The sequence below is a fragment of the Oncorhynchus keta genome, chromosome 34 (genome assembly GCF_023373465.1).
Source record: "Oncorhynchus keta strain PuntledgeMale-10-30-2019 chromosome 34, Oket_V2, whole genome shotgun sequence".
NCBI classification, from domain to species: domain Eukaryota; kingdom Metazoa; phylum Chordata; class Actinopteri; order Salmoniformes; family Salmonidae; genus Oncorhynchus; species Oncorhynchus keta.
This window is the reverse complement of record NC_068454.1, coordinates 23,738,973-23,766,544: the sequence shown is the minus strand read 5'-3', so window position 1 is coordinate 23,766,544 and position 27,572 is coordinate 23,738,973. Positions and strand designations below refer to the sequence as shown.

The window sequence follows — 27,572 nt, the reverse complement described above, 5'->3', positions numbered from 1 at the left end:
CAGCCACTCACATATCTTTCTGTCTCCGTTTTCTCTCTCTTTGTTTCTCTCTCACAGTTCACACAGAGCAGCAGGTGTTCTGTCACTTGCCATAAGCAGTCGTAATATACTATGGCGGGTTATGACAATTGGCCAAACATAGTGACACAGGCAGTAGTTTAGATCGATGTTTGCTGTAGTTACTGTAGCTTATGGGTTCACTATTGTTAGTGTTACAGTCGAAGCACAGTGTGACCAATCCACACAGGCAGGGGAGAGAGGGATGAGGGAGTCGTAAAATGGAGAGATGAAGAGGCAGATGAAAGAAGTGATGTAATGCAGTGGTCCTGGTGAAGCAGAGACCGGCTGTGTTTATGTCATGTTGACAGGCGAATCACAGAAGAGATAATGTTTACCATACACACACAACTACATCAGTAGAATAATTAGAGGCTGGGCAGCCCTCAGACCCACAGCATTCTTCAGCTGAGATGCATTTCTCTTGGTGTGTGTTCGTGTTTTTTTTGCAGGCAAATGTGTGTGTGTGTTGTAGACATTCAGATTTCTCAACCAGAGGTCAGTAGACTGCTGCCTCCCCTTCACACACACACACACATTCACTTTCTCCACGCACATACACACCCTGATGGGAGTCATGGTCATGGTGTGATACTGCTCTCTTGAAACATTTTGTCCCAAGGTAGGAAACCCTATCAGCAGCATTAATACTGAAACATTAGTAATCATAAACAATGTGATTCTGATGCCATGTTTGTATCTCTACCAGGGGCCTGAGTTTCAATCCACAACCCACTGTCTGCTCTAATAATGTTTTGCATTCACCACCCCAACTCACCCACTCATAAACCCGCCCACAATCTAAATCTATACTAAACAAAAATGTAAAACACAACATTTAAATTGTTGGTCCTATGTTTCATGAGCTGAAATAAAGGATCCCAGAAATGTTCCATATGCACAAAAAGCTTAATTCTCTCAAATTGTGTGCACAAATTTGTCTACATCCCTGTTAGTTAGCATTTATCATATTGCTAAATAATCAATCCACCTGACAGATGTGGCATATCAAGAAGCTGATTAAACAGCATGATCATTACAGGTGCACCTTGTGCTGGGGACAATAAAAGGACACTAAAACTTGCAGTTTTGTTACACTACACAATGCCACAGATGTCTCAAGTTGAGGGAGCATTCAATTGGCATGCTGACTGCAGGAATGTCCACCAGAGCTGTTGCCAGAGCATTTAATATTAATTTCTCTACCATAAGCCACCGTCAACGTCGTTTGAAGAATTTGGCAGTACGTCCAAGGGGTCTCACAACCGCAGACCATGTGTAACCACGCCAGCCCGGGACATCCACATCCGACTTCTTCACTTGTGGGATCGTCTGACACCAGCCACCCAGACAGCTGCTGATAACTGTGGGTTTGCACAACCGAAGAATTTTCTGCACAAACAGTCACAAACCGTCTCAGGGAAGCTCATCTACATGCTCATCGTCCTCACCATGGTCTTGACCTGACTGCAGTTCGGTGTCGTAACTGACTTCAGTAGCCAAATGCTCAACTTCAATGGCCACTGGCACGTTGGGAAAGTGTGCTCTTCACGCTTAAATCCCGGGTTTCAACTGTACCGGACAGATGACAGACAGCGTAGCGTGTATGGCGTCGTGTGGGTGAGTGGTTTGCTGATGTCAACATTGTGAACAGAGTGCCCGGTACATGACATCAATCTCCCTCCCAAAACCTCTGAACCTCTTCTTCCTCTGTGGTCACTTCAAAACACCACAGCCCTGGAGATATGATACAGTGTTAAGGTTAAATAAAATACATTTAAATCAATTGTGTCGGTGGGGTTATAGTATGGGCAGGCATAAGCTATGGACAACGAACACAATTGCATTTTAAATCGGTGGCAATTTTTTAATGCACAGAGATATCGTAACAAGATCCTGAGGTCCATTGTCGTAAGGATCTGTACACAATTCCTGGAAGCAGAACATGTCCCAGTTCTTCCATGGTCTGCATACTCACTAGACATGTCACCCATTGAGCATGTTTGGGATGCTCTGGATCAACATGTACGACAGCGTATTCCAGTTCCCGCCAACATCCAGCAACTTCGCACAGCCATTGCAGAGGAGTGGGACAACATTCCACAGCCCACAATAAACAGCCTGATCAACTAGCTCTATACAAAGAAGATGTGTCGCGCTGCATTTGGCAAGTGGTGGTCACACCAAATACTGACTGGTTCTCTGATCCACTCCCCTACTTTTTTAAAAGGTCTCTTTGGCAAACAGATGCATATCTGTATGCCCAGTTGTGAAATCCATAGATTAGGGCCTAATGCATTTTTTTTTAAATTTTCATATTTCCTCATTTGAACTGTAACTCAGTAAAATCTTTGAAATTGTTGCATGTTGTGTTTATTTTTGTTCAGTTTACAAATCGGTCTAATAAGCAGGAATATCCCTACTTAGACTACAATTTCTCAAATGTTCTTTTTAAAATGTATAGTTTTGATAAAACCACTGACCAATGTGATGTGAGATGTGGACGGAGAGTGTGTGTGTTGGAGTGGAGGTTCACTGTATATATCCTAGTTGCTAAGCAGGTTACTATGTAATAATCCAGGAGACAGAAGACAGACCTTTGGTGGAGTCTGTCTACCTCTTTATGCTCTTTGAAAAGTTGTGTTATTGCACGTGTGTGTGTGTGTGTGTGTGTGTGTGTGTGTGTGTGTGTGTGTGTGTGTGTGTGTGTGTGTGTGTGTGTGTGTGTGTGTGTGTGTGTGTGTGTGTGTGTGTGTGTGTGTGTGTGTGTGTGTGTGTGTGTGATGGCAGATTGGGGATGAAGTTGTTACCACAGGATGTGGGAGGGAGGGGAGAGACCGACAATACAACAAGACAATTGTAATTCATTCTCATATTCAGACTATGAATAAATGAACTGAGGACACATCTATTACACAACTGTTTACCTGCAAATAACCCTGTTAGCAAAAACACTCAAATGACACATTTTCTAGACTGCTCAATCAAATTAAGGACAAACTACTAAAATTAGCAATTGAGGGAAATGTTGCACACAAAAACACATGTCACCAATATTATCAAGTCCACCCAGCTGGCTCTCTATGTGTGGTAGCAATTGAGCCTGGGGACGGGGTTACAAATATCACAGACCAAAACTCTCAAACAGTGCATACACATCCACTTTCTTATTATACAGTATTTGGCCATTCTAATTTAAAATCTCTGCCCACTTGTGGGCTTCAAAATAACCCGAATCCAGTGAAATCACGCTGGTTGTTTTGAAACTGAAATAGCCATGAGAGGTCTAGACTACCGGAACCTTCTCTTCTCACTGTGACTTAACAGTCTGACATACTAGGAACGAAGTTCTGACCTTTAACCCCACACCTCTTGCTTCAGACTGTGCTCTATGGGGAGGGCTAGTAATCAGATGGTCACTATATGGCCACGGTAGAAAGGTCAGTGGTGATATTGTAAGAATTGATGAGCAAATAGAACATCTTTATATATATTCTTTGGGGTTAAGGTTAGGACGAGGCTTACTGGTTGCAGGTGAGTTGTTAAACTCATAAGAATGGTTATTGAGGTCTGTATGTATGTCCACTCCTGCCAATCTCCCTAATAGAACACGAGGGGTCTATTTAACACAGAATTCTCTCTCTCCATCTTCAGGGCTCGGTCCGCCCCACTCCTCTCTGGCAGAGACCAGAACAGCTCACATGGCAAAACACAGAGGAATACCACACACACAAACACAACACCACCCAAACCTTTGCTGTACCGCAGGCCGCTAGTCCAGGTTTCTGGGCTGGGGGGAAATAGCTGAGGGTAGAGCAGGAAAGCCACAGCTAAACACAGGTTCTCACGGTGTATTAAGCACCCCTGACCGGGAGAGGAGCTAACAGGATCACAGTTAGAGGCAGGGGTAGAGCCACAGACAGAGCCAGAAGCACAGGGCCAGGGCACAGGCAGCCAAGTTCAAAAGTTCATGGAGGAAGGGAAGGGGGTTTGTATTTATTATGGATCCCCATTAGCTGCTTCCAAAGCAGCATCTACTCTTCCTGGGGTCCAGCAACATTATGGCAGTTTATACCATTTTAAAAACATTACAATACATTCACAGATTTCACAACACACTGTGTTCCCTTAGGCCCATACTCCCCCTACCACCTATCTACAGTACTAAATCCATATGTATGTACAGTGCATATGCTATCGTGTGTGTGTGTATGCATGTGTCTGTGCCAACGTTTGTGTTGCTTCAGAGTCCCCGCTGTTGCATAAGGTGTTTTATCTGTTTTTTAAATCTGATTTTACTGATTACTTCAGTTACTTGATGTGGAACAGAGTTACATGTAGTACTGTGTGCCTCCCATAAGGACTGTGAAGAGACCTCTTGTGGCATGGCTTTTGGGGTATGAATGGGTGTCTGAGCTGTGTGCCAGTAGTTTAGACAGACAGCTCGGTGCATTCAACAACCTCTCATAAATAAAAGTAGTGATGAAGTCAATCTCTCCTCCACTTTCAGCCAGGAGAGATTGACATGCATATTATTAATATTAGCTCTCTGTGTACATCCAAGGGCCAGCCGTGCTGCCCTGTTGTGAGCCAATTGCAATTTTCTTAAGTCCTTTTTTGTGGCACCTGACCACACGACTGAACAGTAGTCAAGGTGCGAAAAAACTAGGGCCTATAGGACCTGCCTTGTTGATAGTGTTGTTAAGAAGGCAGAGCATCGCTTTGTTATAGACAGACTTCTCCCCATCTTTACTACTGCATCAATATGTTTTGACCATGACAGTTTACAATCTAGGGTTACTCCAAGCAGTTGTCATCTCAACTTGCTCAATTTCCACATTATTTATTACAAGATTTAGTTGAGGTTTAGGGTTTAGTGAGTGTTTTGTTCCAAATACAATGCTTTTAGTTTTAGAAATATTTAGGGCTACAGAAATATTTATTCCTTGCCACTCACTCAAACTAACTGCAGCTCTTTGTTGAGTGTTGCAGTCATTTCAGTCGCTGTAGTAGCTGATGTGTATACAGTAGTGTTGAGTCATCCGGATACATAGACACTCTGGCTTTACTCAGTCAGTGTTTGCCTCTCCTATCAGATGAGTGCAGATGAATGTCTACCAATGGGAGGCAGGTTTGCAAACCATGTCAGGGAGGTCAAACCTAAGGTCAGAAGGTTATTGAAGTAGGATGTATTTTGCTGACCTACAATGGTAGTGACCTTGGCATCTGACAGTAGATGGAGGCAGGTTTGTAAAGCATGTAGCCTATAAAGAACAGGGAGACATCCATTGCAAACAAATTAAATATAGTTCTACTACACAACTGAAATCATGTGTGTGTGGTTTTGTGAAAATCAAAAAGCCCATAATGACGGAGTATTACTAGTTTCTAGCGCCAGGAGGTTTGCTGGTTTAGGGCTAAAGACGTAAAATAGCCACATTTCTCCCATGAACTCCACTGGCACCCAGAGATTCACTTGGATTTTGCAAATTCACCAAACTACCCCCTCCCCATCCCCCCTTTCTATTGTCACAGTGTCTGCCTAAAATAACCTGTGTTTCAAAACAGAGTTTTTCTTTCTGCTGGGTTTTCAAATACTATGTTGTTGTTTCATTTGCTGTCATCAGAAAACAAAGTAGAAAGGTTATTCCAGTATAATTCTAATAGCCAGAGGAGGATCACTGGGATGTTGATATTATATACAGTTTAGACCCTGTAATACACACAGTGAAGAAGCTGAGGCAGGAACCAATTGCTGTAAGGGGACAGAACATTTTATTGAATTGTATTGGACTAGATTGTAAAGTTTTTGGGGTTTGGTACTGACTTCAATAGCCCCATAGCATGCATTCTGCTATACACATTCATACTCATTGAATTCAAATCACTAAAATTAACCCAAAGGTTGCGTGTTCGAATTAGCATTTTAGCTCATTAACAACTGCTTACTACTTTGTAGCTACTTTGCATCTACCAGCATGTTAGCTAGCCCTAACCCTAATCCTTTAATAACCTAACTCCTAACCTTAACCTAATTGTTGTGTGTATGGACTGACATGTAGCCTATGCATAACTGATAGATACACACACACTACATGTTGTTTTTAAATGTACTTTAACAGTCAAAAGTTGACACACCTAATCATTCCAGAGTTTCTTTATTTTTACTATTTTCTATATTGTAGAATAATAGTGGAGACATCAAAATTATGAAATAACACATGGAATCATGTTGTAAACAAAAAAGTGCTAAATCTAAATATATTTTAGATTCTTCAAAGTAGCCACCCTTTGCCTTGACAGCTTTACACATTCTTGGCATTCTCTCAACCAGCAGTCTTGAAGGAGTTCCCACATATGCTGAGCACTTGTTGGCTGCTTTTCATTCACTTTTCAAACCATCTCAATTGGGTTGAGGTCCAGTGATTGTGGAGGCCAGGTCATCTAATGCAGCACTCTGTCACTCTCCTTCTTAGTCAAATAGTCCTTACACAGCTTGGACGTGTGTTGGGTCATTGTCCTGTTGAAAAACAAAATGACAGTCCCACTAAGCGCAAAGCAGATGGGATGGCGTATCACAGACAGTGTCACCAGCAAAGCACCCTCACACCTCTTCCTCCATGCTTCATGGTGGGAACCACACATACGGTTCACCTACTCATCTTATTGGTGTCCTTTAGTAGTGGTTTCCATGCAGAAATTCAACCATAAAGGCCTGATTCACAGTCTCCTCTGAACAGTTGATGTTGAGACGTGTCTGTTACTTGAACTCTGTGAAGCATTTATTTGGGCTGCAATTTCAGAGGCTGGTAACTCTAATGAACTCATCCTCTTCATCAGAGGGAGGTAACTCTGGGTCTTCCTTTCCTGTGACTGTCCTCATGAGAGCCTGTTTCATCATAGCGCTTGATGTTTTTTGCGACTGCACTTGAAGAAACTTTCAAAGTTCTTGACATTTTCCGTATTGACTGACCTTCATGTCTTAAAGTAATGATGACCTATCGTTTCTCTTTGCTTATTGGAGCTGTTCTTGCCATAATATGGACTAGGTATTTTACCAAATAGGGCTATCTTCTGTATACCACCGCTACAACTGATTGGCTCAAATGCATCAAGGAAAAAAAACTCCACAAATTAACAAGGCGCACCTGTCAATTAAAATGCATTCCAGGTGACTACCTCATAAAGCTGGTTGAGAGAATGCCAAGAGTGTGCAAAGCTGTCATCAAACCAAAGGGTGGCTACTTTGAAGAATCTCAAATATAAAATGTATTTGTTAAACACTTATTTGGTTACTACATGATTCAAATCAAATCAAATGTATTTATATAGCCCTTCATACATCAGCAGATACCAGCCTCTCATGATTCCATGTGTTATTTCATAGTTTTGATGTCTTCACTATTCTACAATGTAGAAAATAGTACAAATAAAAACCATGGATAAGTAGGTGTGTCCAAACTGTTGACTGGTACTGTATGTAAATTTCACAGTCTTTGGCCTTAATGTATTTTTCGTTATGTGTCGAACACCAGTAAGACTAGCTGTTGCCATTAACGCTAATGGGGATCCTAATAAATCAAACCCGTTAACTACTTAGCTAGCATGTTACCTAACCCCGAAACCTACCCTTAACCACTAAACTTCCCCCCTAACCTAGCTGACGTTAGCCACCTAATTAGCCAAGCTAACATTAGCAACAATAAATTGGAATGTGTCATGTAAGAATTTTTTTGTTGTGAAAAGCAAAATGTGTTGCGATGAATATCGTGTAATGCACACAAATGTCTGTCACGGATTTCAAATCAGTAACTTGTCTATTTCAAAATAAGCTGTGATAGTTTGTTGATCTGTCTGATCAGAGTGGTAATAATGTATATCGTTGTGTACAGGCTATGATTGGCTATGACACAGTGACAGCTCCAATTTGTGGTTATTATTGGGTAACTGTTCACATTCGATGCGTGGAAGACAGTATGTGGTTGAGGTGTTGCATGCACAGAGGTACACACACATCCGGTGTCATATCCGGTGTCAGACAATGAATCCCTCAGGGATATTTGGGTTGGGAATGACTTCTCTAATGAGACAATTCATCAACTAGGGAACATTTACTCTGCAAAGAAAACCTTTAGAGTAAAAGTAACTGCCAGACTCCTATGATCATAAATCAAATCAAATGGTATTTGTCTCATACACATGGTTAGCAGATGTTAATGTAGTGTAGCGAAATGCTTGTGCTTCTAGTTCCGACACACAAAAAGCGCTTGTAACTGCCATCTCTTTTTATCCAGCAAATGTCCCCATACCAATCATTCCATCAGCGCGGCAGGAGTGGTCTTGGGCAACAGCCACAGCCGTGTGTTATAAAGAGCCCGGTCTAGTTTAACCTGTCCTGTCCTACGGTTATGGTTATATGTGTGTGCGCGGGTCTTGACAGGCAGCACACACACACACACACACACACGATACAAGAGATCACGTTCGTCTGATTGGCTGTCTCTCTACAAAAGGAGCCGCTAGTCTTCTGCCCACCCCCTGTTTATAGCTCTACTCGGTCAGAATTTCCTTCCTTCCACTGAAAGTAGGCTATTCATCCAGAGCACCAGGTCTCACCATGGCAGCTAATGATTACCGAGGCTACCTGAGGAACCACTCCGACACGGAGAGCGCTCAGCCCCGCTACCACCCGTCCCATGGCTCGGAACCCACCTATAGACCGCTTATATTCGGAACTCTTGCTATTATGGGATTTCTGCAGATTGCATCGAGTGTGGCGATCTTGTTACACTTGACAGGTTATCTTCAAGAGGTAAGACACTTTAAGGTGCACAACGGTTGATAATAGAACTAGGCCTATGCGAAACACATCCGAGTTGCGACACTAGTGCCCGTCATTTTAACGTGGAGCTGCGGGTTGCCTGCTTGCAGTTCGATTTTAAACAAGCAACCTAACAATAGCCTAAACAATATGAATATGCAACATTGTCCTTTATTAAATAGTTATCAGTTCCGCATTGCTTTCCTGGAATAGGCTACAAAGACATTTTGCAGTTTGAAGAGCACAGGTTTGAACCTAGCAGGTTTGCGCATACAGTTCCGGCTCGCCACTTGTTGAGAAACTTGCGGCTGACGAGCGTGAACACTTTCTTAGGACAATCTGTGCCCTGGGCTGCAAGTGACCGTAGTTCTGTGAACTTGTCTCCAACAGTAAAACAAGCTGTCAGCGCTCCGTGTTTTACATAGCCTATCTATCATCTCTCTCTACTGATGAGATTTCCCGCCCAGATTATAGGGAGTTAAAAGTTATTTCGGCAATACAGTATTTTCCATTTGTTATAGACCTTATCAAATCAATCTCCCGTTTTCACAACAATACATCTCAACAGCGAATGTCAGGCAGATGGGGGTAAACATACTGTAAAGCTGTCATTCAAGCAATCTTGTTTGTAAATGACAGCTGTTTTTACTTATTGCAGGCCCAATACGGGGGTGTTTACTCTGTTATTTAGAGATTTTCTTAGGTATCCGTTGAATACTGAGAATAAACAGATGTTTCTTAAAGTTTATTATGTAGTTTGGGGAGGTGGGCTGCAACAGTCTATTGCCAGGAGGTTTCAGAAACCCACCAATCATCTCTCCTAAAGATTTTTAGCTGTTTTGAAATTCAAAACAAAATTCAAAAATGCTTTATTGGCTAAATAAAATAGTACATTCGTATTGCCAAAGCAACAATATACAAAATAAACATGTATCAGTTCTCTTATCTCCAGGTCTTCGCCAGGCAAGCTATTAGCCCTCAGCATACAGACAGACAGAATAACTCTTCAGTGATATTGAGTGCCAGTCAGGTGGCTAACCTGTCAGCTACCCCTATCACCCTGCACAATCAGCGTAGTATAAGACAGCATTAACATTCTTTCTGGGTTGTTATTATTTCTGTATGGTGGTTTGTGGAGTTGAATAGTTTCATGTTTCAACAAGCCAAACAAGAAAACATTTCAGTTCCATCACGATACTCCATCAGTCTTCACACACAGACCTAACTAAGTCCATCCAGCATCCGGTGTGTGTTTGGAGAGAGAAAGAGATAGCGAGAGTGCTGCAGAATAATGTCAATGTTTGTTTGACCCATCTTTTGCCATAAACAAAAGTGTTGTGGTGTGTGCTGGTAGCTTGTTAACTCCTGGAGACAAGTCAGAGTAGGAAGAGAGAGACTTTAAATAGGAAGATTGATGGCTCACAGCAGAGATTCTCTCTGCATCCATTTCCTAATAGAGCTGTATTTGGCACGAGGACCAGGTTGTGTTAGGAAATGGATGCAGAGAGAATCTCTGCTGTGAGCCATCAATCTTCCTATTTAAAGTCTCCCATTCAGACTGTCCTGGTCCTGCAGTGAGAAAGCGTCTGATTGGGCTGAAATAGCTTTCCACTCAGCGAAGAGAAAGAAAAAAGAGAGACACTGAGCCGTTCTCTGAAAAAACGGTCCTCCTGATGACAGGGTAGCACTTTAAGGTGACTCATGACGTAGGAGAGCCGAGATGTTGGTACTACACCAGTCTCCCTGTCTGAACACCTGTAGGAGTTACTGTATCTGATGAGGGAGCAGGAGGCAGCACAGCACCGTGCCCCAGGAGGAATGTGCTGCTGTAGGCTGTTTCTAAACACCCAGACTCTGAGGGTCTGAGAGACCAGGATGTACAGGACATCTGGTTCTAGATAGGGTTATAGGGATGGGAATCAGTATTGTAGGTAATGGTTGAAGAGGTCTGGTGATGACCAGTACATAGAAATGGCACCTGGAACCCAGGGATACAGTGCCTCACTAGACTATATGTCCATGCTAGAAAGCTCAATAAATTGCAAGGATGGAAGTTGTGGTTATAAAGTTCAGTTCTTACAATATGTCCTCTTTAACTATTTGATCAATTAATGTCATTAATGGTTGGCCAGGGAGTCCATTCACATGGTCTTCCAAGTTTCAGTCAATTAATTGTGACACCTTTGGGGCTACCTGTCAACAATGTGTGTCTGTTTTACTCTGATAGATTAGGGGGATTGTTAAGTAATATTCATCTTCTTAACACCAGTGTTTGTTTCTGTTTCCAGGTAGACATCTCCTCTGCCCCACAGCAGCCAATAGAGGTGAGTTTACTCCTGTCTGATCATAATAACCAGCCCTCTCATTGGTCCAAAGAGGGTTTTTACTGTATGTTGTTCTGTACTTCCTTGTAAGGTAAAATTAATACGCATATGTTTGTCATTAAAGCTCAGGAGATTGTCAGATGACACTTTATATTATAATCTTATCAGATGGTATTTATCTGGTAATGTAATTAAAAAGGTAATCCCAGACAAATAGTCTAATTACTGTGAAAGAGGATATATATATATATATATATATATATATATATATATATATATATATATATATATATATATATACACACACACACAACTTTTTTGGGGGGGGCAAGTTATATATACACTATATATGAAAGAGTATGTGGACACCCCTTCAAATTAGTGGATTCGGCTATTTCAGCCACACCCGTTGCTGACAGGTGCACATAGAGTGCACATCCATGCAATCTCCATAGACAAACATTGGCACTAAAATGGCCTTAATGAAGAGCTAAGTGACCTTCAACATGGCCCCGTCATAGGATGCCACCTTTCCAACAAGTCTGTTCGTCAGATTTCTGCCCCTCTTGAGCTGACCCGGTTAACTGTAAGTGCTGTTACTGTGAAGTGGAAACATCTAGGAGCCACAACGGCCACACAAGCTCACAGAACGGGACCACTGATCGTCTGTCCACGAGCCTAAAATCACCAGGCGCAAAGCCAAGCGTCTGCTGGAGTGGTGTAAAGCTCGCCTCCATTGGACTCTGGAGCAGTTCTCTGGAGTGATGAATCATGCTTCACCATCTGGCAGTCTGACGGATGAATATGGGTTTATGGCCCCAATGCATCGTGCCAACTGTAAAGTTTGGTGGAGGAGGAATAATGGTCTGGGGCTGTTTTTCATGGTTTGTGCTAGGTCCCTTAGTTCCAGTGAAAGGAAATCTTAATGCTACAGCATACAATGACATTCTATACGATTCTGTGCTTTCAACTTTTTGGCAACACTTTGGGGAAGGCCCTTTCCTGTTTCAGCATGACAATGCCTCCATGCACAAAGTGAGGTCCATACAGAAATTGTTTGTCGAGATCGTTGTGGAAGAACTTGACTGGCCTGCATAGAGCCCTGACCTCAACTCCATCGAACACCTTTGGAATGAATTGGAACGCAGACTGCGAGCCATGCCAACATCAGTGCCTGACCTCACTAAAGCTCTTGTCCCTCAGCAATGTTCTGACATCTAGTGGAAAGCTTTCCCAGAAGAGTGGAGGCTGTTGTAGTAGCGAAGGGGGGTGTTCAACGAGATGTTCAATGAGAAGATGTCCACATACTTCTGGTCATGTAGTGTATATTCTCTTTTTGGGTGGACATAAAACTGTCAAAGCACCAGCAAAATCAGCTCCAAGGGATTTTAATTTTGGAAATTTGCTACAAAGTATTCTCACGCATAATAAAATAGATATACGGTATGTGATTGTATACACATGTAAGCAAGGTTTGAAATGATTATGTTTTAATCATGAATGAAGTTTGGGGTTCTTGCGGTCAATTTGCAGTCTACAAATGATTTGTATATTATGTTCCGGGTCCCTGACCATCTACCCAAGAATTTAAAAAAATAAAAACAAATGTGTCTTGCTGTTGAATCTAGTTGATGATCCCTGATCTACAGGATATAAATTCCAAAGCTCTGTTTCCTTTTTGGCTTCATTCATTGATTCTCTGACACGAAACAGCCTGGTCCTGTGTGTGAGTTAGCCCATGGCAGTCCTGTTTGGTCAAAGCAGAATATCAGTAGAAGCGAGGGGAAGCTACTGGGTAACCACCTTGGTGTGTATGTTCAGCCATTGGATTTCACCAAGGGGGGGGGGGGAAGTGTTCCAACACATTACACCTTGTAGGTTGAGTAAAGGCATTCCAACAATGTTTTGATGCAAGGTATTTCTTCCTCCTATAAATTGCAACCAGGAAGTAGCAGTATTATCAGCATGGGGTGGTGTACAATTCAGTATTTAAAACTTTAAAAACAAACTTTTATATTAAAACAAAGACAAGGTAACCCGTTCTCAAATTTGTGCTTAGTCGTGCTGTTCCCATGCTTTTGTTTTTAAAGTGAGGAGCAGAAAGCTTGTTGTGCATACCCAGCAGCTTTACACCCTAAGCCAAATCCAGCTTCAAACCCTAACCCCAGTGTGGTCTGGAGCCTGTAGAGAGGTCAAGCCAGTCATCACCCTAATAAGATGAGGATTGGGGGGGGGGTCTAGAGTTAGGTTGGCCTGTAATTTACTGTACTGTAGTGGGGCACCAATCAGATGATATCATGGTTTGGCAGAGGCAGTTGCCTAGTCTATTTGTCTTGAGTGAACCTTTGCTCATCAGTAACAGTGGTATATAGCGGTGGAATGCACCATTGTTGAGGTCAGACAGGAGTTTCTGTAATTCCTTCTTGGAATGTTCTGCCATCTCTGGCACAGGTTTCCACCAGGAACAGACAAATCTTTCCAGGAAGTAAAACAAAGTTAGCAGCTCTACTATGTTTTGCTTTGCTCTTATTGCCCCAAAAGAGTGCTTAAACAAACCACCCACTCTGCTCTGTCCTGCCTTGGACTAAGGAGGCCTTTGTGTCGTCAGAGTGACATCTCGGACAGGGATGGTTCCCGTGCTGTAGTCTCAACCCTGGTCCAGCCTCCAGAGTGAACCCTGCTCTAGGCTTTATGAGGTGTGAGGCTGACAGGTCCATTTGGCTCCTACTGTGTTATCATACAGTCTGTGTGTGTATGTGTTCCTGTGTGTGTGTGTGTGGTGACAGTCTTCCCTGGGACCAGTGTTAATTTGCTGATAAATTAATGGGGGTTTTAAAGAACAGGCCTTACTAAGAGCTGTCAAGTCTCATGTTTGCTTTTGTTAAGTGCCCTTTGATTTGAGCCAGGATCGAGCCAGGCTGGGCCTACAGTGGGAGCTGTGGTCAGCCTGATGGCCGGAGGGTCAGAGAGCACAGGATACTCAGAGCTCAATGGGTTGGAATGGATGACTCATGGCTGTTGTCTATTGTACAGTGTTGCACACTATTGTGCAGTGCTGGGCTGTAGTCTTCTATTGCACTGTGGACTGAACTGTGTGAAAGGTGATACAATAGAGTAAAACCGTATAGTACAACACAGGAGTAGATAACTATAGTCCTGGATGGCCACACACAGTGTACTGGTTTTGACCCGTCGCCTCTAAATCGGGGACTGATTCAGACCTGGGACACCAGGTGAAGGGAATCTTTGTTTCATTTATTGTCCAGAAACAGCCGTAGGCCTGGGTCTGAATACACTGCAGTAGTAAGTTTTATATAGTAGACCAGTAACCATCCCAGCTCTGTGTCTATCCAGCTAACGTAATCCTCTATTCCTGGGAAGGAGGTATTGTGGTTGAGTGTCTCACCACAAATCAAGGCCAAATGCCACCGTGTTGGGCCAGGGGCAGTTAGACTGTTATTTCTCCGGAGCCTTGGCCAGACTTGTTTACCCTGTCTAATTCTAAACCACCTTTCTGTAAACATGTTTAAACGCAAAATGGTTTTTAGAAGAGCGACAGTACTAATCTTGGACTCAATGTCTACAGGTCTGTCTGCTCCTGTTGTTTTCTGAGTAAATATACAAGATTTAATATTAGTGTCATGCAGGTGCAATAATGGTGCTGCAAACCACAGTGATGATAATTTCAGGGCAAGTGTCTGTTTTATATGTAATATTCCGTGCCATCTATTCAGAGGTATTGTGTGGGGTTTTCAGGTAACTTAAGAACAATCTTCCATTTCAACATTGGCTGGGGGTGGAGGGGAGATGACATACCAGGGCTGATCAAAATGTAGGAAATGACTAAACAAGTTGAAACATCTACAGGATTGTCTCTGTTCTGGAAGTAAGTGTCTCTAGCAGACGGTAGGTCTTCACACGGAACCCAGCCTGGGGAACTGTCGGATTGTTTACCTGCATAGAGACTGTTTTGTATGTCTATGTGCTGCGTCTTGTCTCCAGTCTGTGTACTATAGCTCAGACTGGTGATACGCATGTCATCGCACCACTCCAGGGTTGAATCTAATCAAGTTAGAAGTGGTGCCAGAACTGTGAAAGGAACATCCATCTGAAAGGTGACATTAACCAGCTGCCCTAGGGTTACAGAACCACACCACAATTACTGGTGCTGCTCACAACTCAGTGCTCCAAGCTTAGAGGTTCACTTGGCAGAACTACTGGGAGAAGTGTGTGGGAAACACAGGCAAGCACACACAAATTAAAATAGACAATGAAATAAGCATTGGTTGAAACATGTGGCAACTGTTTAGAAAGCATTATGATTGGGCTAAAGATAAATCACTTCTAGATAGTGAGTTGCAGCTGGACGGTCACTCACTCTGTCTGATTTGAAGGGAAGAATTTGTCAAACTACTGTACAAGCTACACTACAAAATATACCCTGTGGTATCCATCCCTCCTCTCAGTAACTACTTTTTTTAAACTGTTGATGCCGGAGTTCCCAGGCCTTTACAGTTCCACCCTGCTTGGACATGTAACGTTTCGTTGAGGACCATTTCCTTTCCATTTCCACAGGAAGTGCAGACAGAACCGATCATTGCTGATGCCCTGAGGGACCCGAGAAAAGGCAGACAACGCTGCAAAAACCAGGGGAGGGAGGGGCTTCCATCAGCTCATCTACCAATCAAAGTGACCATCGACTACGTGAAGAGTAAGCTCATAGAAGTAGCCAACAGTAAGCCACAGTTTATAGCTAGATTAGAACTAGTCTACTGCAATATGTATATATTCATATACAATACAATGGTAAAACTATGTGACAAATTGATTTATTTGCTGATTAGTTGATCAACTGATTGACTTGCTGATGTATTATTGTCCCAGAGGGGGAGCTGAGAGCAGCTATGATCCATTGGGACGAGGCGCAGGGCCACCTGAAGAAGATGCGTTACCATGACGGCCGTCTCCTGGTGGACGAGTCAGGCCTGTACTACGTCTACGCCAAGACCTGTTTCCGCTACTACGACCTGGAACCTGAGATGGAGCCCAGCGACGCCCCTGGACACGCCCTCGCCACAACCCAGACCGTGGACGTAAACAACGCCCAGCTCATCCAGTACATCTCCCAGGAGAAACACACGTCCTCGCCCAGCAAGTCTGTGGTGCTGATGAAGACAGGCAGCACCATGCGCTGGAATAACTCTCAGTATAACATGTACTGTGCCCAGCAGGGCAGGGGGGTGATGCTACAGCAAGGGGACGGACTGTTTGTTAACGTGTCCAACGCCTGGATGCTGGACCCTGAACCGGAGGGGACGTACTTTGGGGCGATCAAGATGGGGGACTGAACCCACATACAGAGAAGGAGGATGTGCTACTGGACGTTCTGCAGGCGTAACTGCCAAACAACCACAGAGAGACAGAGCACTTACTGCATGTGAGATTACTGAATTTGTAATTGATTTGTTTTTGTATTGAAAAGGTATGGGCTATGTTGCTCTTCACCAGATAGCCTTCTTACCCGATAGAGAATGATGATAGGCAGTTATTTAGATGAGGTGTTATGGATACCTCTGGTCACTCACTAGGCCTCAACAAACCACAATACCCCGTGCACACATACTTTAGACAAGACAACCATTTTCCTTGTGGTCCAAAACGACACTGGATGCTTTTTAGAACGGTAACATTTTATACAGCTGATAGTTATCAACCACTTAACATTGTTGATATTTGTAATTCCAGAGAGCGCTTTTGAAAATGTTCGTTTATCAGCTAACGACACAGTCATTCCTCATCCCTAGCCTGGCTCATCATAGTTTACTAAACATTGTCATCGTCTTGAACAGAAGCACAGCTGGGGTACTTTGTTTCTAACGGAGTAGAGTTTTCACCAATCATGCTCCTCTGTCTCTCTTGGGAAAGGATGAAGTAGAGGTTAGAGGGTGAATAGGATGTGATTCAGTAGTGAACACGGTACCACTGTCTGTTCAGACAACATTTAACATTACATAATGTGCTGTGTAAGAACAGTGATATAAAACTGTTCATTTTTGTTTTCCAAGAAAATGGAGTACAGAAGTGGTAGCTAATGGCTCCATCACTACATTGACTTCGTTTATCCAGGAGAGACTTGGTGTCATCCCTCATCCCAGTAACTGAGGGGAACATAGTTGTGGTTTGGATCAAATGTTTGTTTTCTTATTTTGATTTGTTTTTCCCCAAACTATAGTATTGAACTCTCCTTGCCCTGTCTTTGGTAGTTTATACGAGTAATGATAATCACAAACAACTGATGTAATGACGCAAACTGAAGATAGCTGGCCTGTCTTACCGTAGGGGACGAGAGCAAAGATTCTTGTCTTTATGAAACTAGCGGATCCAGATTGACTTTGGTCCACCTTTAATTTATAGTTTCTTTTTTCATTTTACTCTTTGAGAAGGTAAATGGGAATATGCACTAAATGTATTTATTTGACATAAAAATGCAGATATGTACCATTGGTTAAATGATCTGTCTGCTGTAAAAGCATGTATATTTGATGTCTGTATTACAGTAGGCCGTACTTAGTTTATCAGTAGATGCGCTTTTTATGTTCAAACACAGGGGCTCAATGTTGAAATCTGTATTTATGTCTTTTTTATTTAGACAATTCTGTGTGCACTTGCCTAGCCGAAGCAGAATATACTGTCCATCATAAGGTTGTAGCAAACTTTTAAATCTTCATCTTGTTAAAAAAAAAAAAAAAAGATGTTTATTTATGTCAGTTTAACTAATAAAATCATTACTTTTCTATATAGGTTTGATGTTTGTTCAATTATTTTATCATCAAATCAAAATCTATTTGTCAAATGCGCCAAACGCAAAAGGCGTAGTAGACCTTGCCGTGAAATGCTTACTTACAACAATGCAGAGTTTAAAAAAGAAAAAATGTGCTAAATAAACTAAAAGGAAAAACAGTAACACAAAATGACAATTACAAGACTATATTCAAGGGGTACCAGTACCCAGTCAACGTGCTGGGGCACAGGGCAGTCGAGGTAATATGTACATGTAGGTAGGGGTAAAGTGACTGTGCATAGATAAGAGTAGCAGCAGCGTATGGGAAGAGTGAAGGAATGTGAATGTGTGGCATCAATATTTAATTTATTTAACGAGGCAAGTCATTTAAGAACAAATTCTTATTTACAATGACGGCATCCTCCGCCAAATCCGGATGACGCTGGACCAATTGTGCGCCACCCTATGGGACTCTCAATCACGGCCGGTTGTGATACAGCCTGAAATCAAACCAGGGTCTGTAGTGACACCCCTAGCACTGAGATGCAGTGCATTAGACCGCTGCGCCACTCAGGAGCCCACGTGTGCATGACTGTGTGTGTGTTTTGCAGTATCAGTGTGGTTAGAGTCCAGTCAGTGTACATTGAGCCTGTGCAAAAGAGTCTATGCAGAAAAATATATTAAATAAGAATAAAATAAGGGGGTCAATGTAAATAGTTTGGGTAGCCATTTGATTAACTGTTCAGCAGTCTAATGGCTTGGGGGCGTAGAAGCTGTTAAGGATCCTTTTTGTCCCGGACTTGGCGCTCAGCTCCGCTTGCTGTGCGGTAGCAGAGAAAACAATTGACAATTTTTAGGTCCTTCCTCTGACACCACCTGATAGAGGTCCTGGATGTCAGGAAGCTTGGCCCCAGTGATTTACTGGGCCATCCACACTACCCTCTGTAGCGCCTTCCGGTCAGATTCTGAGTAGTTGCCATACCAGACAGTGATGTACTGGGCCATCCACACTACCCTCTGTAGTGCCTTACGGTCAGATGCAGAGTAGTTGCCATACCAGACAGTGATGTACTGGGCCATCCACACTACCCTCTGTAGTGCCTTACGGTCAGATGCAGAGTAGTTGCCATACCAGACAGTGATATACTGGGCCATCCACACTACCCTCTGTAGCGCCGTGCGGTCAGATTCTGAGCAGTTGCCATACCAGACAGTGATGTACTGGGCCATCCACACTACCCTCTGTAGTGCCTTACGGTCAGATGCAGAGTAGTTGCCATACCAGACAGTGATGTACTGGGCCATCCACACTACCCTCTGTAGCGCCTTACGGTCAGATTCTGAGCAGTTGCCATACCAGACAGTGATGTACTGGGCCATCCACACTACCCTCTGTAGCGCCTTGCGGACAGATTCTGAGCAGTTGCCATACCAGACAGTGATGTACTGGGCCATCCACACTACCCTCTGTAGCGCCTTGCGGTCAGATTCTGAGCAGTTGCCATACCAGACAGTGATGCAGCCAGTCAAGATGCTCTCAATTGTGCAGCTGTATAACTTTGAGGATCTGAGGACCCATGCCAAATATTTTCAGCCTCCTGAGGGGGAACAGGCATTGTCGTGCCCTCTTCACAGCTGTTTTGCTTTATTTGAACCTTAGTGATATGGACACCAAGGAACTTGAAGCTCTAGACCCACTCCACTACAGCCCTGTTGTTGTAAATTAGAGGCGTTGTCTGCCCTCCTTTTCCTGTAGTCCACGATCAGCTCCTTTGTCTTGCTCACGTTGAGGAAAAGGTTGTGGTCCTTGCACTACACTTCTAGGTCTCTAACCTCCCTATAAGCTGTCTCATCATCGTCAGCGATCAGGCCTACCACCGTCGTGTTGTCGGCAAACTTCATGAGGGTGTTGGAGTCGTGCTTGGCCAGACAGTCGTGGGTGAACAGCCCCCGTGTTGAGAGTCAGTGAGGCGGATGTGTTGTTGTCTACCCTCAACACCTGGAGGCGGCCCATCAGGAAGTCCAGGATCCAGTTGCATTGGGAGGTGTCCAGTCCCATGACCTTAGCTTAGTAATGAGATTGGAGGACACTAAGGTGTTGAACGTTTAGCTGTAGTCAATGAATAGTATTCTCACATAGGTCCTCCTTTTGTCCAGGTGGGAAAGAACAGTGTGGAGTGCAATAGAGATTGCGTCATCTGTGGATCTGTTGGGGCAGTATGCAAATTGGAGTGGGTTCAGGGTTTCTGGGATGATGGTGTTGATGTGTGCCATGACCAGGCTGTCAAAGCACTTCATGGCTACAGATATGAGTGCTACAGGGCAGTAGTCATTTAAACAGGTTACCTTGGCGTTCTTGGGCACAGGGACTATGGTGGTCTGCTTGAAACATGTAGGTATTACGGTTAATGTCCCGTTGGTAGGATCTTGCTCGTCGACCTCTGTAGCGGCGTCTCCCATTCTTACAAATGACGGGGATTTGGGCCTGGTCTGGGAAGAGCAGTATATCCTTCACATCGGATTCATTAAAGAAAAACTCCTCGTCCAAGGTGAGTAATCACTGTTCTGATGTCCTGAAGGAAACAATGGCAGAAACATTATCTACAAAAAAAGTTAAAACACAGCACAACAACAACAACAAAAAAAATAGGTTGTGACCCATGAAATGGCGGCCATCCCCTCACGTAGTGGATGTGTCACATCATCCTTTACAGACTTAAACAGAAAGTTTAAAATGACGTGACCAAACCAAAGGTCTACCCTGGTCATACCCAGCTCCAGTCATTATACCATATGGTGTAACCCTCGTCTTTACCCTACAGCTACTGTCATATGATGTAACCCTCGTCTGTTGTCATATGGTGCAACCCTTGTCTATTGTCATATGGTGAAACCCACTCTCCCAATAACTCAGTGTAGATATCTGAACCACAGGGGACCTGGGGAGTAAACAGAACCAGATTGGAGACAATGAAAATGACTTACATTCATTATGTGTATTACATGGGTGTGTTTGGGATATGTGTATGGAATATACTGTACGTGTAGTGTGTGTATGGGAAATGTGGGTGGTTGTAGTGTGTTCCTGGGGTATGTGACCAGAACAGTGGTTCTCTGGGTCCGCTCTGAGAGATGTTTAACAAGCATATCGTCTGGAGATGACCCTCTTTTCTTTACACTTCCATACAGAGGGACCTCAAAGGCTTGCAGCACATTGCTAAACAATGCCCTCCTTGTGTTGAAGATGGAGTGATTTGTAATGGAAAATGTGGGTACGGTGTAAATGGAGTTGTTTAGGTTGAATTACAACATTGCTCTCAGAGAGATCTGATTTCTAGGATAATATATTCTGCTCCAAAACAGTCCCACTATTCTCATATTTAATCCGTCGGATAACAATTGCACATTTTTAGGGAGGTTGGTTCCTGTATATGAGAGGTCGTGCAGTCGGAAAAGGGGAGACTGTTGTTCAGAAATTGTCAATCCCTTTTAGACAAACCATGCACTTCATGAACAATGCTTACAAAGTTTCACAATGTTTGGCAGCTATAGTACCTTCAGCTCTCTGCACACTTTAAATGTGCGTTTCACAAGGGTATTGCATTTGAATTTTAAATAGACTGAGTATACAGGACACACTTCCGCAATGATTCATTATATTTTGAAGTCACTTGATTTCCCAATGTCTGGAACTGACAAGAAACCATTCAGATGTGTTGTCAGTAAAATTTGTGCGTGGCTTGCCCAAAATGTATGTGCGGGCACACACAAAAACATAGATAAATATTCACATTTGGCAAAGCTGAAGAATTTAGCGTCTCACTTTATTGGGCTCCCGAGTGGCGCAGCGGTCTAAGCACTGCATCTTAGTGTAAGAGGCGTCACTACAGTCCCTGGTTCGAATCCAGGCTGTATCACATCTGGCTGTGATTGGGAGAACCATAGGGCGGCGCACAATTGACCCAGCGTCATCCGGGTTTGGCAGTCATTGTAAATAAGAATTTGTTCTTAACTGAGTTGCCTAGTTAAATACAAAAAAAAGGTCACATACTGTATGTAAAAGCACAAAGCTCTACAGCAATGAAGGGCCATTTGCCAAGGCATGTCAATTACTGCTGACTGGCAGTTTCTCTACATCTCCAGTGTGAGGGAGTTGACTGTTCCGTGACTATAGGCTAAATACAGACCAAAGACATATTCAACTTGACTCATGACTATTCCAAATCACTGTTAGTTCTTTCAGGTCACAGACATGATTTTAATGCCTCCTCTATTGAAGAGAATAATCTCTTAGCTGGGAGGTGGAGTAGGTTTGAAACACATTGGTGTTTTGTAACTACAGGGGTGTCATGCCATAAGCGAACTATGGGTGCTTGACTTAATGAGGTTCTGTGGTATGGGGGAAATAGCTAATTTACGAAGCAGCTGGATGCTTTGTTATGTACTGTCAGGTTCTTTAGCAGTTTGCATGGTTACACACACACTCCTCTGGCGCTGAGTCAGCGTGGCCAGCTATTTTCACAAACTATGCTCTCTGGTTTGTCTTTGCCCCAGTAGAGCACAGACATAGTTCGCTGTTTGAAGCTGACGTTTTAACAACTGTGATAATACTAACATTAGTACAATTTAAACAATAACAGTGGGAGATTTACAGGACGTTGTGTAGACGTTTGGGCGTGTGAATATAAGAGGACTGTTAAGGGCCCTTGTCAGAGCCTGGGTGAGTTGATGAAGTCTACTTGTGATATCTCTCTCTCTCTCTCTCTCAGAACAATGGAGCTCCAGTTGGACAACTACTTACTGGCCGACACCTTAGATGCCCCTCTGGGATTAATAAAGTTGTATTGAATTAAAATGACTCATTAGATGGCCGGACTGCAACAGATAAACCCCTCTTTCATACCATGTACGGATTTACGGTATGTGTCCGCTCCTCACCACCTGTTGGGCTTAGCAGGAGCCTATGTGGTCGTCAGTCAGCATGGTGAGATCATTTCTACATCTGTCCTCATCTCCGTTCCTGTAAATCTTACAGACATGTCAGTAGCATTAGTTATGGCACCACACTGCAGAGCATCAGGCCAATATGACATGTCTCCATCACAATCTGTTTAGCTTGGATCGAGGTTTACATTTATCACACAAAAATGGTTTGGGTTTGATACACCCTCAACATTTGTTTCAATTACATTTTAATTGAACAAATTCCACAAACAAGTCCCTGAAAACCCCTTGTGCTTCTTTGTGATCAATTGCTAGCCCACAGACAGACATACATCTGGAAATTATACCCAGAGGTCTTTTTGGGTTGTAATAATGTCAAAACAGGAAAGCGTGGGGTTCACACAGAGAAAGAGAGCGGGAATCCCCAGTTGAGTCACACACAAACATGAAGCATTAATTTCACTGTAATCCCTGGATCAGGTGAGCTCCGCTCCGATTAAATAACCGGTGACTAAAAGTCAATTAGTCAGTCAGACACTTCATGTGCTCATCTGCATTTCAACCTACTGGTCATTTACAAAATAATGGAAATACTTAAGTAAATGAGGGCTACAAAGTATATTGAAAGCAACTGCTGTTCCTGAGTTAATTGGTTAATTAACATCTCATCATACTCAAGGTCATTGTTTTGACTACCATAGGATGACAATGCCCCCATCCACAGGGCACGAGCGATCACTGAATGGTTTGATGAGCATGAAAACAATGTAAACCAAATGCCATGGCTGCCTCAGTCACTAGATCTCAGCCCAACTGATTCTGACAGCATTTTCCACCACCATCAACAAAACATCAAATGGAATTCCTAATGGAAGAATGGTGTCACATTCCTCAAATAGAATTGCACACTTGTAGAACCTATCCATTGAAGAGCTTCTGGCTCCTGGTGGACCAACACCTTTAAGACACTGTTGGTGATTCCTTTATTTTGGCAGTTATTTGTAGGTCTGTGATTTTAGCCTTGTGTGAATGAAAGGCCAAGGCTGTAAAAGGTTGAGTGTGTGTGATGGCGGGTCCGGATTGAATGGTGATGTACTTCCTTTTACTATCAAACAGCTAAATTATCGTACAAATGATGAGGAACTCTTATAGTAGATAGTGTGTTGGTGTAAACACCCTAGGGTGTGATGCTGATATGCTCTCCAGGAAGCAGTTAGGGGAGAGTGGGGTAATTAGAGCCAAAGGCCTAGTGGAGCCACCCCTTGTTTCAACACGAAATGAATCATGTGACCAAACATTTTGGAACATATCATAATTTCAAGAGGTCTGAAAGAAGAAACCAAATGGAAAAAGCAGTAAGCAAGTGATAATCCCACAAGTTGACGCTTTCACTCAATGCAGGCGGTGGAGGGACAGGACAGTGGGGGAACGGAAGGGGATGAAGTGGATTCTGAATACAATGGGGGTAGAATCAAGGAGAATTGGAGTATTGTCCAAAAGAATGGAAAAGTAGTGTACAGTGATGAGAATGACCCTTCGTATCTACTAGGAGTACAGTTTGTTAATGAGGAGCAGCTGAGCAGGGTACCAATCTTGAAGAAGCCATTTGAGTTATCCAAACTGGTGGAGAGAGTGCTGGGTAAAGTGAAGGCTGTGAGGATCACGAGAGGTGGGCTTGTTTAGTTTGTTCGTGCTTCTGTGGATCAGAAGGAACATGCGTTGTGTCTTAACCGATTTGATAAGTTTGAAGTGTCGTGTGTGTCTCTTCTGAACAGGGCACCCCTCAAGGGGGTTATATCTGGTGTCTCGTGGGAATTCAATTTTGAAGATATGAGAAATATTCCTGGGTTGATTGAAGCGCGTCGGATGAATCGTGTGGTGAAAAAGTGAAGAGCTTTGTTTTTTTGATATTGAGTCTCTCCCTACTCACATGCAGTTAGTTAACTACAGAATCAGAGCATTTATCACAATATCAATGCAGTGGGATCATTGTAAAGCTTTTGGTCATGTATCAAGTGTTGGCAGAAGGAGAAGCCGAGATGTCCAAGTTGTGGAAAAGATCGTATTATGTGTTGTAATAGTGATGAATGTGACATGCTGCAATTGTGGTGGGAACCACGAAGCCACGTCTTTCAAATTTCAAGGGTGAAAGAGAATGAGGTGGCCAAAGTCAGGGTTGTACAGAGCATTTCATACGCAGCAGCTGTGAAAGGGTTGAGGATTTGAATGGTGCACCAGAAGAGTCCATGGTAGTGGATAGGCCTTCACTGCAGACTACAGGGTCCTGACATTTTAAAGGTTAAGAAGGTGGACTTTGTGGCCTTTATAGCTATGCTAATTAATGGCACCGCCAAGGTGGATAGAAGGTCCAGGAAGATAGAAATCATAGTGGATGTGGCGGAGCGGTTCCTGGGGCGGAAAGATTTCTCAGCGAAGGAGTTACATGGAATATTGGCACAAGCCGTACCACCCTCAGGTCCTAGAGCCGTACCACCCTCAGGTCCTAGAGCCGTACCACCCTCAGGTCCTAGAGCCGTACCACCCTCAGGTCCGTCCGAGAGCCGTACCACCCTCAGGTCCGAGAGCCGTACCACCCTCAGGTCCGAGAGGTCCGTCACCACCACCCTCAGGTCCGAGAGCCGTACCACCCTCAGGTCAGCTAGAGCCGTACCACCCTCAGAGCCGTACCACCCTCAGGTCCTAGAGCGAGAGCCGTACCACCCTCAGGTCCGAGAGCCGTACCACCCTCAGGTCCTAGAGCCGTACCACCCTCAGGTCCTAGAGCCGTACCACCCTCAGGTCCTAGAGCCGTACCACCCTCAGGTCCTAGAGCCGTACCACCCTCAGGTCCTAGAGCCGTACCACCCTCAGGTCCTAGAGCCGTACCACCCTCAGGTCCTAGAGCCGTACCACCCTCAGGTCCTAGAGCCGTACCACCCTCAGGTCCTAGAGCCGTACCACCCTCAGGTCCTAGAGCCGTACCACCCTCAGGTCCTAGAGCCGTACCACCCTCAGGTCCTAGAGCCGTACCACCCTCAGGTCCTAGAGCCGTACCGTAGCTGTGTGGACTAATAGTCCAAATGTTTGCCTTGGAAAGGCAAGTTGAGCCAATGGCCACTGTACCCCATACAAATGATTACATTTGGTCATTTTTTTTGCATAATATGTTTGCGATGTGTCATGCATATGAACTCGATGCATTACTGTTAGAGAGCAGATATCATGCCCCATGTATACAAATGTAAACCAAGTAGGGGTCTAGCACCATGGAGGAAGAGAGACACAAAATTAAAAATTAAAATGTACCTGCAGAGGCACACAAGGTCTAAAATCCCACTGCAAACAACCAGAGACAGGCCAAAGTACAATGAAAGGTTCTCTATAAACTCAGCTTTTCCAAAAATGACAATACACAGTATCACAACAGACAGATTAGAAAGGTAGAAAAAGGGTGGGATTTATGGCTATAGGCTAACTATGAGCACCAAGTCAAACTAACACAGCAGTTGATTTACTCACAGAGCGGTGGCCAATGCTCATTTGGCTCTACCCAAGCAGGGTTCGACTTTTGCTCCAGATCGACTTTTGCTCCAGAGCAGAGGTCGTTAGTCAATGGTTGGTCCGGAAGTCGATGGGTGAGTCTGTTGTCAGTAGCAAGTTGCCGGCTGTTCCTCGCTACACACTGGCCCAGTTGAGTGGTAACGTTTGGTGTAGCCTCTCAGAGCTGTGTCGGGCGTCACAAAACATACAATTACATTATGTACTGGCCAGCAATTGGAGTCACACTGACACCTTGGAAATAAGCACTTTCCTTTAGCAGTTCTATTGAGAGCGTTGTTGGCAGTTGAACTCTTGGTAGCCTGGCTCGGTTGTTGGTGGCTGTTTGCTGGGCTGTTTCTCACACGTTTGAAACAAGCACTTTCCTTTAGTAGTGCTATAGAGAGCGTTGTGATTTGTGTATTTTTCCCACAGCAGGTGGAGAGGAGCAGCAACGATGTTGACATCCGTTATTCGAGAGGTCCCTGGTTCGAAGGGCGCCCTGAAAGTAAGTTCCAGTTCCTTTTAACTCTAGTTCTGGTGCTTGTTTAGCCATTTGTTTGTGGAGGGAGGAGGTTATAGGGAATTGGCAACAGCTGTCTCAATGTCACTTTAGTCCATTCTCCATGCAATGCATTTCGATTTCACACGTAAGAATATAAGGAATTAAGTGAAAAGGCAATCGTTGTAAACACAGCACACATGATTAAAAAACACTCAGAAATAGGCATGACATCAAATAATAAGGCATGGTGATACGCAATATAAAGAGAATGACAGTCTCTAGTTTTGTAAGAATCAGTGTCACTTGTGATATTTACATGGATTCAAATTATTTCCAGGGAAACACAACATCTGGCAATATATGTATCTTTGTTAGAAAGAATACTATATTTCCCTTTCCATAGTGATGCTGCTGGATGTTAACCATGGTTCAACTTACCCCTCTCTCCCCTACTGTAGTAACCCATAAATCCCTGCCGTGTGTCTAAAACTCTAACTTATCTCAGGGGAGGCCTGGCACTTCAAACAGCAACATGCTTACATTTCAGGAAACACATCAGCACTTGGTTCTGGGAAGTAACAAAGATACTTTATACTCAGCTTC

General features: G+C 43.6%; 2 protein-coding genes across 3 annotated transcripts; both read left to right on the top strand.

The window, feature by feature from the left end:
- The first annotated feature begins 8,468 nt into the window (after nt 1-8,468).
- Nucleotides 8,469-18,000, top strand: tnfsf11 (TNF superfamily member 11). Of its 2 annotated transcripts, none has more exons than XM_035756748.2 (4): nt 8,469-8,869; nt 11,167-11,202; nt 15,778-15,937; nt 16,087-18,000. In XM_035756748.2, exons 1-4 carry the CDS (start codon nt 8,675-8,677, stop codon nt 16,548-16,550), a joined length of 855 nt encoding a protein of 284 aa, XP_035612641.1. In that variant the 5' UTR covers nt 8,469-8,674; the 3' UTR covers nt 16,551-18,000. The 2 variants fall into 2 exon arrangements, with proteins under 2 accessions (XP_035612641.1, XP_035612642.1); XM_035756749.2 differs by having other exon boundaries at nt 8,471-8,869; nt 15,778-15,913.
- Nucleotides 18,001-25,287: 7,287 nt separating this feature from the next.
- On the top strand, nt 25,288-25,999 carry LOC127914890 (cornifin-A-like). The gene is made up of 2 exons (XM_052492636.1): nt 25,288-25,475; nt 25,679-25,999. Exons 1-2 carry the CDS (start codon nt 25,320-25,322, stop codon nt 25,997-25,999), a joined length of 477 nt encoding a protein of 158 aa, XP_052348596.1. The 5' UTR covers nt 25,288-25,319.
- Nucleotides 26,000-27,572: the final 1,573 nt, after the last annotated feature.